This window comes from Trichomycterus rosablanca, chromosome 6 (assembly GCF_030014385.1).
Source record: "Trichomycterus rosablanca isolate fTriRos1 chromosome 6, fTriRos1.hap1, whole genome shotgun sequence".
NCBI lineage: Eukaryota > Metazoa > Chordata > Actinopteri > Siluriformes > Trichomycteridae > Trichomycterus > Trichomycterus rosablanca.
In genome coordinates, this window is record NC_085993.1 from 52,280,585 (window position 1) to 52,297,179 (window position 16,595).

The following is a 16,595-nucleotide window of genomic DNA, read 5'->3' on the forward strand; positions in this document are numbered from 1 at the left end:
TAAATACAGAGAGCGTAGTGTGTTCCTCTGTTTCCGTTAGGGCTCTTTGTAAAAAACTTGTGCTAGTCTGCGGCCCTTCTCATGCAGCAGGGGGCGCCAAAGTGCAGGGGAACTGGATATAACCAAAGAAGAGCTGAATTGGTAAAATAAATGTGTATTTTTTTACCGGACAGTCTGTTGGAGCGGATGGTGGAGAGCGCGGTGAGCGATTACCGCGAGTGCACGACGGCCGCGCTGCCGGAGCAGACGGAGAACGCGGTGCGGCTGCTGCAGGTGGTGCAGGACTTCCTGCAGGCGGAGGGGCTGGTGAACCCGGCGCTGTGGAGCGAGAAGCTGCTGGAGGAGACGGTCACGCTGATGGACGGACTCATGGTGTGGTACAGCGCCGGCGTCCAGTGGCATCACCTCTCGCAGCTCGGGCTCCGACTCCTGCTGGGGTTCATCGCCCAGCCCGACCCTCAGGTGAGAGCACCAGGTTTTCCAGAAAACCCCAGTGGTTCCTCCTCCGTCTGTACCCGTGTTATGAAAAGGTGTCGGTATCTCTCTCTCTCCTGTAGGTGTGCGCGATGGCGACGGCGAAGCTGAACTGGATCCTGCAGATAAAGGTGGTGGACTCTCAGGACGAGGCGTGTTTCCTGCTGGGCCGGGTGGAGTGCATCCTGCGGCGCTCTCTGGGGGGGCAGAAGGGAGAGGAGGAGGAGACGTACTCCTTCCTGGTTCCTCTGCTCCGTACCCTCCTGTCTAAAGTACACAAGCTGCTGTACATGGAGCTGCACCTCCCCTCCCTTCCCAACTGTAACGGCAGCGCCTCCTTCTTCGAGGACTTCCAGACCTACTGCAGCTCCCCCGAGTGGAGGGTCTACCTCGATAAATATGTACGCTCATGGGTTTGGAGGGATGGAGGGAGGGATTGATGTGTGGAGGGATGGATGGATGAATGAATGAATGAAAGCCTGGAGGAATAGATGGATTAATTAATGAATGGATGAAGAATGAATGGATGACTTGGTGGGTGGAGGGATTAATGATGGGAGGGAGGGATGGGGACGGTGGTTTAGATGAATGAAGGAATGGTTGGATGGTTTGATAGATGGATGGAGAGGGCAGGATAGATGAAGGGATGAATGGAAGGATGAATTAATGTATTGATAGGATGGATGGATGGATGGATGAATGAATGGATGGTCTGATAGATGGATGGAGAGGGCAGGATAGATGAAGGAATGAATGGAAGGATGAATTAATTGGATGGATGGATTGATGGAGGGATGAATGAAGTGATGAATGGGTGGACTGCTGGATGAATAGATGAAATGAATGAATGGATGAATGATGGATGGGTGGAGATGGTGGGATAAATGAAGGGGTGGTTGGGTGGATGGTTGGATGAATAGATGAATGAATAAATGAATGGATGGGTGGGTAGATGGATGGAGGAATGAATGGATGGGTGAACTGATGGAAGGATGGATTAATGGAGACGATGGGATAAATGAAGGGATGAATGGGTGAACTGATGGATGGATGAATAGATAGATGGATGGTTGGATGGATAAATGAATGGATGGGTGAACTGATGGATGGATGGATGGTTGGTTGGATGGATGGATGGTTGGATGGATGAATGGATGAATCTCGTTGGGTGTTCTTCGTCTCCTCCATATGACTCCTCTATAGCTCCTGTATATATTGTGGTGAGTTGTGTCGCCCCCCTGTGTGCCGTGTGTGTAACTGCATCACGTCCCTCCTCAGATCATCCCCTACATGAAGCAGTACGAGATCGAGACCTTCAGTCAGGACCACGAGAACATGGCTCTGTACTGGAAGGACTGTTACGAAACCTTCATGATGAACCTGCACCGCCGGGAGAGAGAGCGGGGCGAGAGCAAGATCCGCTTTCAGGTAACACACACACACACACACACACACACACACCCCGGAGAACATACCAAACTCCACAAGCCAGGTCAGCAGGACTTGTGTTGCCTACCTGCTGTAGAGGATCGTTTACAGGGTTTAGAATAAGATGGAGCACAGGGCAGCATTCTGGGCTCTGTCCTCATCCTGAGACACAGTCTGTGAGGAGTTTGGCATGTTCGCTTCTCTATCTAAGTGGTTCATCTGATGTGAGTGATACAGTGAACGAACGAGAACCTCCGTCCCTGGGTGCAGGAGCAGTTTGTGGAGGTGTTCAGCCGGAGAGCCCGGCAGGAGAACCTGAGGTACAACAGCATGCTGAAGCAGATGCACACGCAGAACAGCGCCACCCTCAGGCAGTGGAAAGCAGCGCGTCGCTCCCTGCTGTGTGACCGAGGACCCTGGGCCGACAGGTCAGTGTGCGGGCCAGCTTCACACCCCCGGGTTCGATCCCTGCCTCCCATTCCACAGTCTGTGTGGAGTTTGCACAGCGACTCCCTCTAGTGGATAACTGTAGTACAACACCCAGCAACTACACACTGATGAACCAAAACTCTGGTGCTTATAAATGTGTGTGTGTGTGTGTGTGTGTGTGTGTGTGTGTAGGCAGCAGAAGGAGATGTACTGGAAGTTATCCAGCGCTGAGAATTACTCTCGAATGCGTCTGAAGATGGTGAGGAACTACAACTACGACCCTCACAGAGAGGCCAGCGCTCTCAGAGACAACCTGGGTAACACACACACACACACACACACACACACACACACACTCTTTCTTTCTTTCTCTCTCTCTCTCACACACACACACACACACACATGCACTATCTATATACATACATAAACTATAAATACACACACACACTCTTACACACACACATACTGTATTTATACATATACATACACATCTACAGTGTATCACAAAAGTGAGTACACCCCTCACATTTCTGCAGATATTTAAGTATATCTTTTCATGGGACAACACTGACAAAATGACACTTTGACACAATGAAAAGTAGTCTGTGTGCAGCTTATATAACAGTGTAAATTTATTCTTCCCTCAAAATAACTCAATATACAGCCATTAATGTCTAAACCACCGGCAACAAAAGTGAGTACACCCCTTAGTGAAAGTTCCTGAAGTGTCAATATTTTGTGTGGCCACCATTATTTCCCAGAACTGCCTTAACTCTCCTGGGCATGGAGTTTACCAGAACTTCACAGGTTGCCACTGGAATGCTTTTCCACTCCTCCATGATGACATCACGGAGCTGGCGGATATTCGAGACTTTGCACTCCTCCACCTTTCGCTTGAGGATGCCCCAAAGATGTTCTATTGGGTTTAGGTCTGGAGACATGCTTGGCCAGTCCATCACCTTTACCCTCAGCCTCTTCAATAAAGCAGTGGTCGTCTTAGAGGTGTGTTTGGGGTCATTATCATGCTGGAACACTGCCCTGCGACCCAGTTTCCGGAGGGAGGGGATCATGCTCTGCTTCAGTATTTCACAGTACATATTGGAGTTCATGTGTCCCTCAATGAAATGTAACTCCCCAACACCTGCTGCACTCATGCAGCCCCAGACCATGGCATTCCCACCACCATGCTTGACTGTAGGCATGACACACTTATCTTTGTACTCCTCACCTGATTGCCGCCACACATGCTTGAGACCATCTGAACCAAACAAATTAATCTTGGTCTCATCAGACCATAGGACATGGTTCCAGTAATCCATGTCCTTTGTTGACATGTCTTCAGCAAACTGTTTGCGGGCTTTCTTGTGTAGAGACTTCAGAAGAGGCTTCCTTCTGGGGTGACAGCCATGCAGACCAATTTGATGTAGTGTGCGGCGTATGGTCTGAGCACTGACAGGCTGACCCCCCACCTTTTCAATCTCTGCAGCAATGCTGACAGCGCTCCTGCGCCTATCTTTCAAAGACAGCAGTTGGATGTGACGCTGAGCACGTGCACTCAGCTTCTTTGGACGACCAACGCGAGGTCGTTTCTGAGTGGACCCTGCTCTTTTAAAACGCTGGATGATCTTGGCCACTGTGCTGCAGCTCAGTTTCAGGGTGTTGGCAATCTTCTTGTAGCCTTGGCCATCATGTAGCGCAACAATTCGTCTTTTAAGATCCTCAGAGAGTTCTTTGCCATGAGGTGCCATGTTGGAACTTTCAGTGACCAGTATAAGAGAGTGTGAGAGCTGTACTACTAAATTGAACACACCTGCTCCCTATGCACACCTGAGACCTAGTAACACTAACAAGTCACATGACATTTTTGAGGGAAAATGACAAGCAGTGCTCAATTTGGACATTTAGGGGTGTAGTCTCTTAGGGGTGTACTCACTTTTGTTGCCGGTGGTTTAGACATTAATGGCTGTAAATTGAGTTATTTTGAGGGAAGAATAAATTTACACTGTTATATAAGCTGCACACAGACTACTTTTCATTGTGTGAAAGTGTCATTTTGTCAGTGTTGTCCCATGAAAAGATATACTTAAATATCTGCAGAAATGTGAGGGGTGTACTCACTTTTGTGATACACTGTACATGTACAAACTGTCTACATACATATACACACACACTTACATACACACACACACACACTGTCTTTATACACACACCTACGAACACACACTCACATACACACACAGATATACACACACACACAGTCTACATACATATATACACACACAGTCACATACACACACACACTCTCTCTCTCTCACACACACACACACACTCACTTACATACACACTGTCTTTATTCATATACACACACGTATATGTACACATATATATGGAAATACATATATACACAGTCTACATACATATACACACACACAGTCACACACATTCACACACACAGTCTATATTCATGTACACACATATGTACACAGAAATACATATATAAGCACACATCTACACACAGTCTATGCATACACAAACACACACACACACACACACACACACACTCACATATACACTGTTTATAATCAAATACATACATATACACATATAATATAAATATATACACACATCTACACACACTGTCTATACTCATACACACACCTACACTCATGCTCACACACTTATACATTTTTTTTTATACACGTACACTCATATGTACACATATACAGAAATACATATATACACCTTGTTTATATACACATGTACACACACACACACACACACACACACACACACATATATATATATACACACATACACACATACACACATAAACACACTGTCTATATACTGTATATACACATGTATTTACAAAACAAACATATACACATCTAGATCCAAAAATATAGTGGTTTTAAGAACTTCACAGAAGAAAAGAAGAAGAAGGTTATTGCACAGTCCCTATAAATTGCACATTATTTCCTAGAATGTAACGTTTGATAGTTTAGTGTTTTTATGGCGGAGGGGTAAAAGCTTTTCAGGAGTCTGGAAGTACGGGCCTTAATACTCCTATAGCGCCTACCAGAGGGCAACAAGGAGAACAGGTTGCAACAAGGATGAAATGAGTCCTTTATGATGTTTGTGGCCCGACGCAGGCATCGGGTTCTGTAAATGTTCTCTAGTGAAGGCAGCTCAGTGTTGATGGTTCTCTGAGCTGATTTGATGACCCTCTGAAGAGCCTTCTTGTCAGCCTCAGAGCAGCTGGCATACCACACCAGAATGCCATGGGTGAGAATGCTTTCCACCGTGCTGCGATAGAAGGACACCAGTAGCTGCTTGGACAGGTTGGCTTTCCGTAGTGTCCTTAAAAAGTAGAGCAGCTTCTGTGCTTTTTTCACTAGAGAGGTGGTGTTGGTGGTCCATGTGAGGTCCTGGGAGATGTGTGTGCCTAGGAATTTGAAATTAGACACTCTCTCTACTGTGTTTCCTCCGATGTATAAGGGAGTAGGTTCCTCTCTCTGTCTCCTGAAGCTGATGACCATCTCTTTTGTTTTAGAGGTGTTGAGTGCCAGGAGCACCATTCAGACAGTTTGAGTTATAAACACACTTATAACCCCATATAACCACATACACACCCATATACTATATACACACACACACACACACACTTACACACATATTTATAGAATATAAATGGTATAGCATGATATAGCCAGCACAGTGCTGCTGTAGTCCTCCACCTGAGCAGAACACACACTTACCCAATTACCACTATGTGTGTGTGTGTGTGTGTGTGTGTGTATATGTGTGTGTGTGTGTGTGTGTGTACAGGTGTGCAGCAGCAGCAGAAGGTGAACACTGAGTCTCTGCTGCTGGAGGCGGTAAAGCAGGTGAAGGTCAGTGACCTGGAGGACGAAATTCTCGAGCTACCGGAGGAGGAACCGAGCGCTAATACACAGTGAGGAGCACACACACACACACACACACACACACACACACACACACACACAGCAGCTTCATCTACCTCTGTGGCCTCATGTGGTTTCTGTGTACTGATACCAATACAGCTGCTGTCCACAGTCGAGCAAGCTTCACTTTGCAGTTTGCTTAGATACCACCAGGCTTCAACGTCTGCACCACAAAGCTCAAATAAAGCTGTAGGCAGTAGCTTTGTGTATAAGGGCACAGAGAAGTCATCATGTCGGATGCATGTTTGCTCATCATTTTCACTCTCTCAGGTCTGATGAGGAGGAGGCTGGTCAGAAGGAGAAGCTGGTGATGATGGAGGACTGTGAGCTGGTCACCATGGTGGACGTTTACCTGGGACGGCTGGAGATCACCAACCAGCACATTTACTTCTACGACTGCAGCACGGAGAAGGAGGAGGGTGAGGGGGGTGTTTATCGGTGTTTATGGAGGGATTTGGTGTTGGGTGTGGTTGCTTTGGGCTACAGGAACACTGAGACTTTATTATTCATGTATTATACATTAATTACAGTGTAATAACTACTTATTACCTAGTTATTACATTATAAATACATTGTACAGCGGTCCAGTTTTAAAGACGTTGAGTTTCGATGTATTTTTCCCCATAAGGATGTTTGTGAAACCTGTTAATGCGTCCATGGTCCCGTGCAGCTGCAGATATTTTAGTCTCATGTAAAATAATGAGGTTGTTTTTGACACTTAAACACTGAAAATAACACAAATATAATATAAACACACTGAAATACAATTACTAACAGTTACACATCAATAAAAATAGAATAAAAGCTGCACTTTAGATTTACTTCTTTATTGTTTCCTGACGCTTCTTAATGCTGGAGATGTTTGATCTCGGAATACTGTATTCCCTTCAGCACCGGCGCATTCACATGAGCTGTTATTTCCTATGAAGTGTGACGGCGGTGCACAAAACTTAGCGTGACTTATTGTAGTAAAACAGCGAGTGAGGAATGTGATTAGTGGAGGAACTTATGAGCAGTAATAATGAAGAGAAGTTTAGTGCTCCTGTCTCCTTCTTTTACTACATTAAACCACGTTAAGCTTTATTTTCAACCAGAAGCGTTTTAGACTCTGAGAGAAGCTGATTCTGATTCTCACCATTTCTCAGAAGCTGGAGCTGTAACACAAGTTTAAAAGTGAAACAGGGAGGAGAATCCAGATAAACACAGATACACGTGGAGCTGTAACCCTGGATCTGATGCATTGTGTGTGTGTGTGTGTGTGTGGTGCAGGCGTGGGTCAGGACTTTAAATGGCCGCTGTCTCAGATCAGAGAGATTCACCTGCGCAGGTACAACCTCCGCCGCTCCGCCCTGGAGATCTTCCTCATCGACCAGACCAGCTACTTCCTCAACTTCCACAAGGAGGTCAGATACACACCGATGACATCATAAACATCACATTTAGCACCGGTTTTCAGAACAGGACTGCAGGGATTCGCTGCCATTAAGCCACATGTGCAGTCGTTCACTTGGTGGACTGCTACATAGAAAATCACCTCATTGCTGGTGCAACACCGCCTCCCACTGGCTAGTTGAGGTATTACTAGGAGTGGTGGAGGAATACAGAGAGTGTAGTGTGTTCCTCCGAACATCTTAAAGCTGTCTGGAAGACTCCACCTACGCCTGGTTAAGGAAACTCCGGATTCGAATCTCGGCTCTGCTACCGGGTTGCTGGGCGCCCCCTAGTGCCTGCAGCAGACAAAATCGCCCACTAGTCTGCTGGGTGGGAGTAGAGAGGACTAAAAAAATTGGGAGGAACGTGGAGATCAGTGAGACCGAAATCAAGCGCCAATCCACCGAAGTACGGGTGAATAGGAAGGGGGCGGTGAAGCACTCACGTGCCGGAGGGAGGGCGTGTGAGGAGAATATACCCGCCTCGTATACCATCAGGGTCTCCGGCAGAGGAAGGGGAACTGGCTACGACTAAACTGGGAGTAAAAGGGAGAAATAAAACAGTAAAAAAAATAAGTTGCCTCTTGGGAGTGGTGGAGGAATATAGAGAGTGTAGTGTGTTCCTCCATACATCCTAAAGGCACAAGGTGTTACCCCATTGAAGCCACTAATAAAATGAGAACTGGATATGACTAAAAACAGATAAAGAACGAAGTGTTACTGAATAAATACTTTTTGTTTTGTGTTAAACGTGTGTCGTCCTTGTTCTCTTGGTGTATCAGGTTCGTAATAGAGTCTACAACCGGATGCTGCTGCTCTGCTCGCTCTCTCTGCAGGGCACCCGCTCGCCCCAGGAGCTCCTCAAGGCCTCCGGACTCACCCAGGTCAGAGGTGCAGGGGGACACGACACGGCCAAAAGTATTCGGACACCCGACCACAAGCTTGTTTGTCGCTTCAAAAACAGCTCTTACTTACACAGGAGTGTGTCTGTGGGAATTTATGCCCGTTCAGTTGAAAGATGAGAGCGTTGGTGTGATGTTCAGCATTGCTTTATGTGCTCAAAAGTATGTGGACTGCTGATCGTAAGATCTTTTTCCAGCCAGTACAGCTTCCACTCCTCTGAGAGTGTGGAGTGTGTCTGTGGGAATTTGTGCTAGTTCAGATAGGAGGAGCATTGTTGATGTTTTGCACAGGCCTGGCTCACTGTTGACGTTCTAATTCATTCCAAAGGAGTGAGATGGGAGAATTGACAAATTCAGATGGGATAATTTACTCACGAGTTAATTCAGATGGGAGAATCGACTCGGGGATCAAGTTCAGAGGGGGGAATCGACTCACGAGTCAGATTTAGAAGGAAGAATCGACTCGCGAGTCAGATTTAGATAAGTGAGTCGACTTGCGAGACAAATTCAGGAGGAAGAATCAATTCAAGTCAAATTCAGCTGAGAAAATTTACTTGCAGGTCAGATTCGAGGGGAGAATCGACTCACGAGTCAAATCAGAGGGAGAGTCGACTCACGTGTCAAGTTCAGATGGGATAATTAACTCACGAATCAGATTCACATGGAAGAATCGAATTGCGAGTTAATTCAGATGGGAGAACCGATTCGCAAGTCAGATTCAGATGGGAGAATCGACTCGCGAGTCAAGTTCCAGTGAGAGAATCGACTCAGGAGTCAAATTCAGATGGGAGAATCGACTAGCAAGACAGATTCGAATGGGAGAATCGCCTCACGAGTCAGGAAAATAAAGGAAAATCGATTCGGGAGTCAAATTCAGATGGAAGAATCGAGGTCGAGGCTCTGCGCAGGCCTGTGGAGGTCTTTATGGACCTTCCCCAAACTGTTGTCACATATACATCAGTTAGCAATGGGTGTGGCTGAAACACCTGAACTAATTAGGAGGGGTGTCCAGGTACTTTTGGCCATGAATTGTATACTGTAGCTTATTTGTACCTGCACAGATTCAGGGAGAACATGCTAAAGTTCTTAGAGACTGGGATTTAAACCCATAAACTCTGATGTGTTTCAGAAATGGGTGAACAGGGAGATCTCGAATTTCGACTACCTGATGCAGCTGAACACCATCGCGGGGAGAACCTACAACGATCTGGCTCAGTATCCTGTGGTACGTCTGATCCACACCCACGTCTTTATGTTCCTCTAACGTTCCTCTTACGTTCTTCTCATGTTCCTCTCATGTTCCTCCTGTGTTCCTCTCAGTTCCCGTGGGTGCTGTCGGACTACACGTCGGAGGAGTTGGACCTGTCTGATCCGCGGGTGTTCCGGGACCTCTCCAAACCTGTGGCTGTGCTCAACGAGAAAAACGCCAAAGCAGTGAGAGAGAAGTGAGTTCCTCTATCCTCCATAACCGTTTCACACACCAGCCCAAATCCTGAATGCTTCTTCACAAAATCCAAACTGTGAAGAGAGTTTAAAGAAAAACACTGTTAAAGCAAGGAATCGACTCGCGAGTCAAATTCAGATGGGCGAATCGACTCGCGAGTCAGATTAAGATGGGAAAATGGACTTGTGTGGCAGATTCATATGGGAAAATGGACTTGTGTGGCAGATTCATATGGGAGAATCAACTTGCGAGTCAAATTCAGAGGGTAGAATCGACTCGTGAGTCAGATTCAGAGGGGAGAATCGACTCGTGAGTCAAGTTCAGAGGGGAGAATCGACTCGCGAGTCAAGTTCGGGGGACAATCAACTCGCAAGACAAATTCAGGGGGAGAATCATGAGGTTCAAATGGGAGAATCGACTCACGAGTCAAATTCAGAGGGGAGATTGACTCGTGAGACAGATTCAGATGGGAGGATCGACTCAAGTCAAATTCAGAGTGGAGAATCGACTTGTGAGTCAAATTCAGAGGGGAGAATTGACTCGCGAATCAGATTCAAATAGCAGGATCGACTCGCAAGTCAGATTCAGAGTGTAGAATCAACTTTTGAGTCAAATTCAAATGGGAAAATTGACTCGCGAGTCAGATTCGAATAGGAGGATCGACTCGCAAGTCAGATTCAGAAGGGAGAATCAGCATCAAATTGTAATTAAAAAGATCTAAATGAGATTGATCTGCTCATCTGAGCATCCAGGAACCTCGTGTGGGGTCTCAACACCAAGCGCTCTCTGTCTCTGCAGGTATGAGAGTTTTGAGGATCCTACAGGAACCATCGACCGTTTCCACTACGGGACTCATTACTCCAACGCTGCAGGAGTCATGCACTACCTCCTCAGGGTGGAGCCCTTCACCTCCTTACACATCCAGCTGCAGAGCGGCAGGTAACATCTTCACCTCCTCTTCTCCTCATGTTTCTCTCTTGTTCTTCTCCCATTTTTTCTTTTGTTCTCCTCCTGTTTTTCTCATGTTCTCTGCCTGTTTTTCTCATGTTCTCCTCCTCTTCACCTCCTGTTATCCTCCCGTTAACCTCCTGTTCTCCTCCCGTTCTTCTGTTTATCTCTTGTACACCCCCTGTTCTCCTTATGTTCTTCTCATATTCTCCCCCCATTGTGCATGTGTTCTTCTCATGTTTTCTTCATGTTCTCCTCCTGTTCTCCTCCTGTTAACCTCATGTTCACCTTTTGTTCTCCTGTTCTCCTCATGTTCACATTTTGTTCTCCTCATGTTCTTCTCTTGTTCTCATGTTCTCCTCATGTTCTCCTCATGTTCTCCTCCTGTTCTTCTCATGTTCTCTTCATGTTTGCCTCATGTTCTCCTCCCATTATCCTCCTGTTAACCTCATGTTCTTCTCATGTTTTCCTCATGTTCTCCTCCTGTTCTCCTCCTGTTAACCTCATGTTCACCTTTTGTTCTCCTCATTTTCTTCTCTTGTTCACCTCTTGTTCTCCTACTGTTCTTCTCTTGTTCTCATGTTCTCCTTATGTTCTCCTCCTGTTCTTCTCCTGTTCTCTTCATGTTTTCCTCATGTTCTCCTCCCATTATCCTCCTGTTAACCTCATGTTCTTCTCATGTTCTCCTTCTGTTCTTCTCCTGTTCTCTTCATGTTCTCCTCATGTTCTCCTCCCATTATCCTCCTGTTAACCTCATGTTCTTCTTCTGTGTTTCTCCTGTTCTCCTCATGTTCTCCAAACACCCCACCTCCCAAAAAAAACCCCATCAATCAAAGCAAGCGTGTCACACACCTAAAATTAAAAACACTTTATATTTACTTTTATTTATACTCTCCCAAAGGTCCTCGCATTCCTCAAACGCAAACATGTCAGACTCCCGTGCTAAACAGCCAGCGTTACAGGGTGAACGTTCTCTTCCTCTGTTGCAGGTTCGACTGCGCAGACAGACAGTTCCACTCGATCCCCGCCACATGGCAGACGCTGATGGATAACCCCAACGACGTCAAGGAGCTCATCCCCGAGTTTTTCTACTTCCCAGAGTTCCTGGAGAATCAGAACGGTGAGCCGGAACGCCGCGTTCACGTTTAGCTCTCGGATCGAAGTCAGAAGTCGTTAAGCGGAACAATTTCCTGTTTTTTTCGGTTCCAGGCTTTGATCTGGGGCGGCTGCAGATCTCGAAGGAGCGCGTGAACGACGTCGTCCTGCCAAAATGGGCCAAATCGCCCGAAGACTTTATTTACAAGCACCGCAAAGCTCTGGTGAGTCTGTTTATGGACCCTGTTTTCAGAAAAGTTGGGACATTCGGTAAAATGCAAGCGCCAGGCTGTCGGTACCTGAGCTGGGATTCGAACTCACGCATTTGTGATGCCAATCTGGCGTCCAGAGCGCCACATTCTTCTTTTTAGTGCATTTTACAAACTGTCCCAACTTTTATTGAAATGGGTTTTGTATTATAACGTTTTGAGGCATCACAGTTGTAGCCTAGAGGCTAAGGTACTGGACTAGTGATCGAAAGGTCATTGGTTCAAGCCCCACCACTGCCAGGTTGCCACTGTTGGACCCTTGAGCAAGGCCCTTAACCCACAATTGCTTAGACATTATACTTAGTTGATTTGGATGCTGACAATGTAAATGTAAATCACTTTAATATAATTTAATATAATAAATGATCTTAACTCAATAATTAGTAGGGGTGTCCACATATTTTTGGCTATGAAGTGTATAGTATTGGTGGAATTCCTTACCAGAAGTGTGTGTGTGTGTGTGTGTGTGTGTGTGTGTGTGTGTGTGTGTGTGTGTGTGTGTGTGTGTGTGTGCAGGAATCAGAGTATGTTTCCGCCCACCTCCACGAGTGGATCGATCTTATTTTCGGGTACAAGCAGAGGGGCCCCGATGCGGTGGAGGCCCTCAACGTCTTCTACTACTGCACATATGAAGGTACTGCAGAGAACATGCTAACACACACACACACACAAACACACTGATGCTCCGTTAAAGTCACTTTTGTCGTGTTGAGGAAGATTCTGCTCTCTGATTGGTCAGAAGTTGTATCGTAACTGTTGGTATTTCGTGCCGGTTTCAGGTGCTGTGGATCTGGATGCCATCACCGATGAGAAGGAGAGGAAAGCGTTAGAGGGAATGATCAGCAACTTCGGCCAGACGCCGTGCCAACTGCTGAAGGTACGAGACTGGCATGACACTGATACAACATCCACACAACATTCATACAACACTGATACAACACTGATACAACATTTACACAACACTGATACGACATTCACACAACATTCATACAACACTCATACAACACTCACAAAACAATGATACAACACTGATACAACATTTACACAATACTGATACGACATTCACACAACAATGATACAACACTGATACAACACTCACACAACACTGATACAACACTGATACAACACCCACACAACAATCATACAACACACACAACACTGATACGACATTCACACAACACTCATACAACACTGATACAACACTAATACAACACTGATACAACACTGATACAACACTCACACAACACTGATACGACATTCACACAACACTGATACAACACTAATACAACACTGATACAACACTCACACAACACTGATACGACATTCACACAACACTAATACAACACTGATACAACACAAATACAACACTGATACAACACTCACACAACACTGATACGACATTCACACAACACTAATACAACACTGATACAACACTGATACAACTCACACAACACTCATACAACACTCACACAACACTCATACAACACTCGCACAACACTCGCACAACACTGATAAAACACTCACACAACACTCATACAACACCCATACAACACTCGCACAAGACTGATACAACACTCATACAACACTCGCACAACACTGATACAACACTCGCACAACACTGATACAACACTCACACAACACTCACACAACACTCATACAACACTCATACAACACTCGCACAACACTGATACAACACACACAACAATCATACAACACTGATACAACACTCACACAACACTGATACAACACTCACACAACACTCATACAACACTCATACAACACTCGCACAACACTCATACAACACTCACACAACAATCATACAACACTGATACAACACTCACACAACACTGATACAACACTCACACAACACTGATACAACACTCACACAACACTCATACATCACTCACACAACACTCATACAACACTCACACAACACTCACACAACACTGATACAACACTCGCACAACACTGATACAACACTCATACAATGCTCCACTTGTAGTTCTAATTGTGTGTGTTTGTGTGTGTGTGTGTGTGTGTGTGTGTGTGTGTGTGTGTGTTGATGGTAGGAACCACACCCTGTGCGTCTGTCTCTGGAGGAAGTGGAGAAGAGGAAATCACGACTCGATACCGGTCCACTAAACATCTTCGAACATCTCAGCGACCTCAAATCATTCTTTGTAGAGGTGATTTATTATATTAATAATAAGAAGTGTTTGACTAAACTTTTGGTAACGATTGGGTATTGTTGAGGTAACGTTGGAGAAACATTTCAGTAATGTTGAGGTAACATTGGAGGAACGTTGGGGTAATGTTGAGGTAACATTGGAGGAACGTTGGGGTAATGTTGAGGTAACATTGGAAGAACATTTCAGTAATGTTGACGAAACATTGAAGGAACATTGGGGTAATGTTGGGTTAATGTAGAGGTAACGTTAGAGGAACAGAGTGGAAATGTCATGGTAACGTTGGAGAAACATTTCAATAATGTAGAGGTAACGTAGGAGGAACTTTGGGGTAATGTCGAGGTAACGTAGGAGGAACGTTGGAGTAATGTTGGAGGAACATCTCAGTAATGTTGAAGTAACGTTGAAGGAACATTGTGGTAATGTCGAGGTAACATAGGAGGAACGTTGGGGTAATGTTGGAGGAACATTTCAGTAACGTTGAGGGAACATTGGGGTAATGTCGAGGTAATGTAGAGGTAACGTTGGAGGAGCATTTCAGTAATGTTGAGGTAACGTAGGAGGAACGTTGGGGTAATGTTGAGGTAACGTTGGAGGAACGTTGGGGTAATGTAAAGGTAATGTTTGAAGAACGCTGCAATAACATTGGGGTAATGTTAAGATAACCTTGGAGAAACATTGGGGTAATGCTGAGGTAACATCAGGGTAACATTGGGGTAATGTTGTGGTAACCTTGGAGAAACGTTGGGGTAAGGTTAAGGTGACATTTGGGTGACATTGGACTAACCTTGGAGGAACATGGTGGTACAGTTGAGTTAATGTTGAGATGGTGTTTGGGTAACGTTGGACTAACCTTGGTGGAACGTTAGAGGAACGTTAAGATAACGTGTGTGTGTTTGATTCAGGGTATCAGTGATGGAGCAGCGCTGGTGAAAGCTGTCGTACCCAAGAACCAGTCTCACTCGTTCATCTCACAGGGGAGCCCAGACACACTGGTGAGCATGTGCTTACATTACTGACTGTCCAGGGGTTTGGAATGGGACATACCCACCTCCCCCAAACAAGGCCTGTTTCTGATGTGTGTGTGTGTGTGTGTGTGTGTGTGTGTGTGTGTGTGTGTGTGTGTGTGTGTGTTTTGCAGGTAACAGTGAGCCAGAACTGTTTGGTAGGAACTCACGGCTGGCTGTCGTACGATAGAAACATCTCCAACTACTTCACCTTCATTAAAGATCCTACAGTGACCAATCAGAAGTAAGAACCGGCTTCATTATTCTAAACACACACACACACACACATTATTTCCTGGTGCAGTGTGTGAGCGGTGTGTGTGGTGAGGAAAGTAATGTGATAAATGAATAAATAAAGACGATAACAGTCTCTCCTCCTGTGCAGGACTCAGAGGTACGTGGGCGGGCCCTTCTCTCCAGATGTGGAGGTGAACACCAGGCTGTTTGTGGTGTCTCATGATGGGAAGCTGCTGTTCAGTGGAGGACACTGGGATAACAGCCTCCGAGTCACGTCACTGCTGAGGAGCAAAACTATAGTGCAGCACGTCCGGCACATGGGTAACACACACACACACACACACACACACACACACACACACACACTATACACACACACACACACACACACACACACACACACACTATACACACACACTATACACACACACACACACACACACACACACACACACACACACACACACACACACACACTATACACACACACTATACTCACACACACACACACACTATATACACACACTATACTCACACACACACACACACACACTATACACACACACACACACACACACACTATACACACACACACACACACACTATACACACACACACACACACACACACACACACACACACACACACACACTATATACACACACTATACTCACACACACACACACACACACTATACACACACACACACACACACACACACACACTATACACACACACACACACACACTATACACACACACACACACACACACTATACACA

The 16,595-nt window shown here is 45.7% G+C and overlaps 1 protein-coding gene across 1 annotated transcript in view; it reads left to right on the forward strand.

Moving 5' to 3' along the window:
* nbeal1 (neurobeachin-like 1) overlaps window positions 1-16,595 on the forward strand; it is an 88,282-nt gene that overhangs the window by 57,702 nt on the left and 13,985 nt on the right. Inside the window, exons 30-49 of the mRNA XM_062998086.1 lie at window positions 174-462; window positions 558-875; window positions 1,753-1,902; window positions 2,173-2,330; window positions 2,524-2,648; window positions 6,160-6,286; window positions 6,567-6,715; window positions 7,566-7,699; window positions 8,509-8,610; window positions 9,758-9,853; window positions 9,949-10,073; window positions 10,871-11,011; window positions 12,010-12,140; window positions 12,230-12,339; window positions 12,901-13,018; window positions 13,164-13,261; window positions 14,454-14,570; window positions 15,476-15,565; window positions 15,712-15,821; window positions 15,963-16,135. Of these exons, the coding sequence (XP_062854156.1) occupies window positions 174-462; window positions 558-875; window positions 1,753-1,902; window positions 2,173-2,330; window positions 2,524-2,648; window positions 6,160-6,286; window positions 6,567-6,715; window positions 7,566-7,699; window positions 8,509-8,610; window positions 9,758-9,853; window positions 9,949-10,073; window positions 10,871-11,011; window positions 12,010-12,140; window positions 12,230-12,339; window positions 12,901-13,018; window positions 13,164-13,261; window positions 14,454-14,570; window positions 15,476-15,565; window positions 15,712-15,821; window positions 15,963-16,135 (2,861 nt within the window). The remainder of the gene's footprint in view (window positions 1-173; window positions 463-557; window positions 876-1,752; window positions 1,903-2,172; window positions 2,331-2,523; window positions 2,649-6,159; window positions 6,287-6,566; window positions 6,716-7,565; window positions 7,700-8,508; window positions 8,611-9,757; window positions 9,854-9,948; window positions 10,074-10,870; window positions 11,012-12,009; window positions 12,141-12,229; window positions 12,340-12,900; window positions 13,019-13,163; window positions 13,262-14,453; window positions 14,571-15,475; window positions 15,566-15,711; window positions 15,822-15,962; window positions 16,136-16,595) is intronic.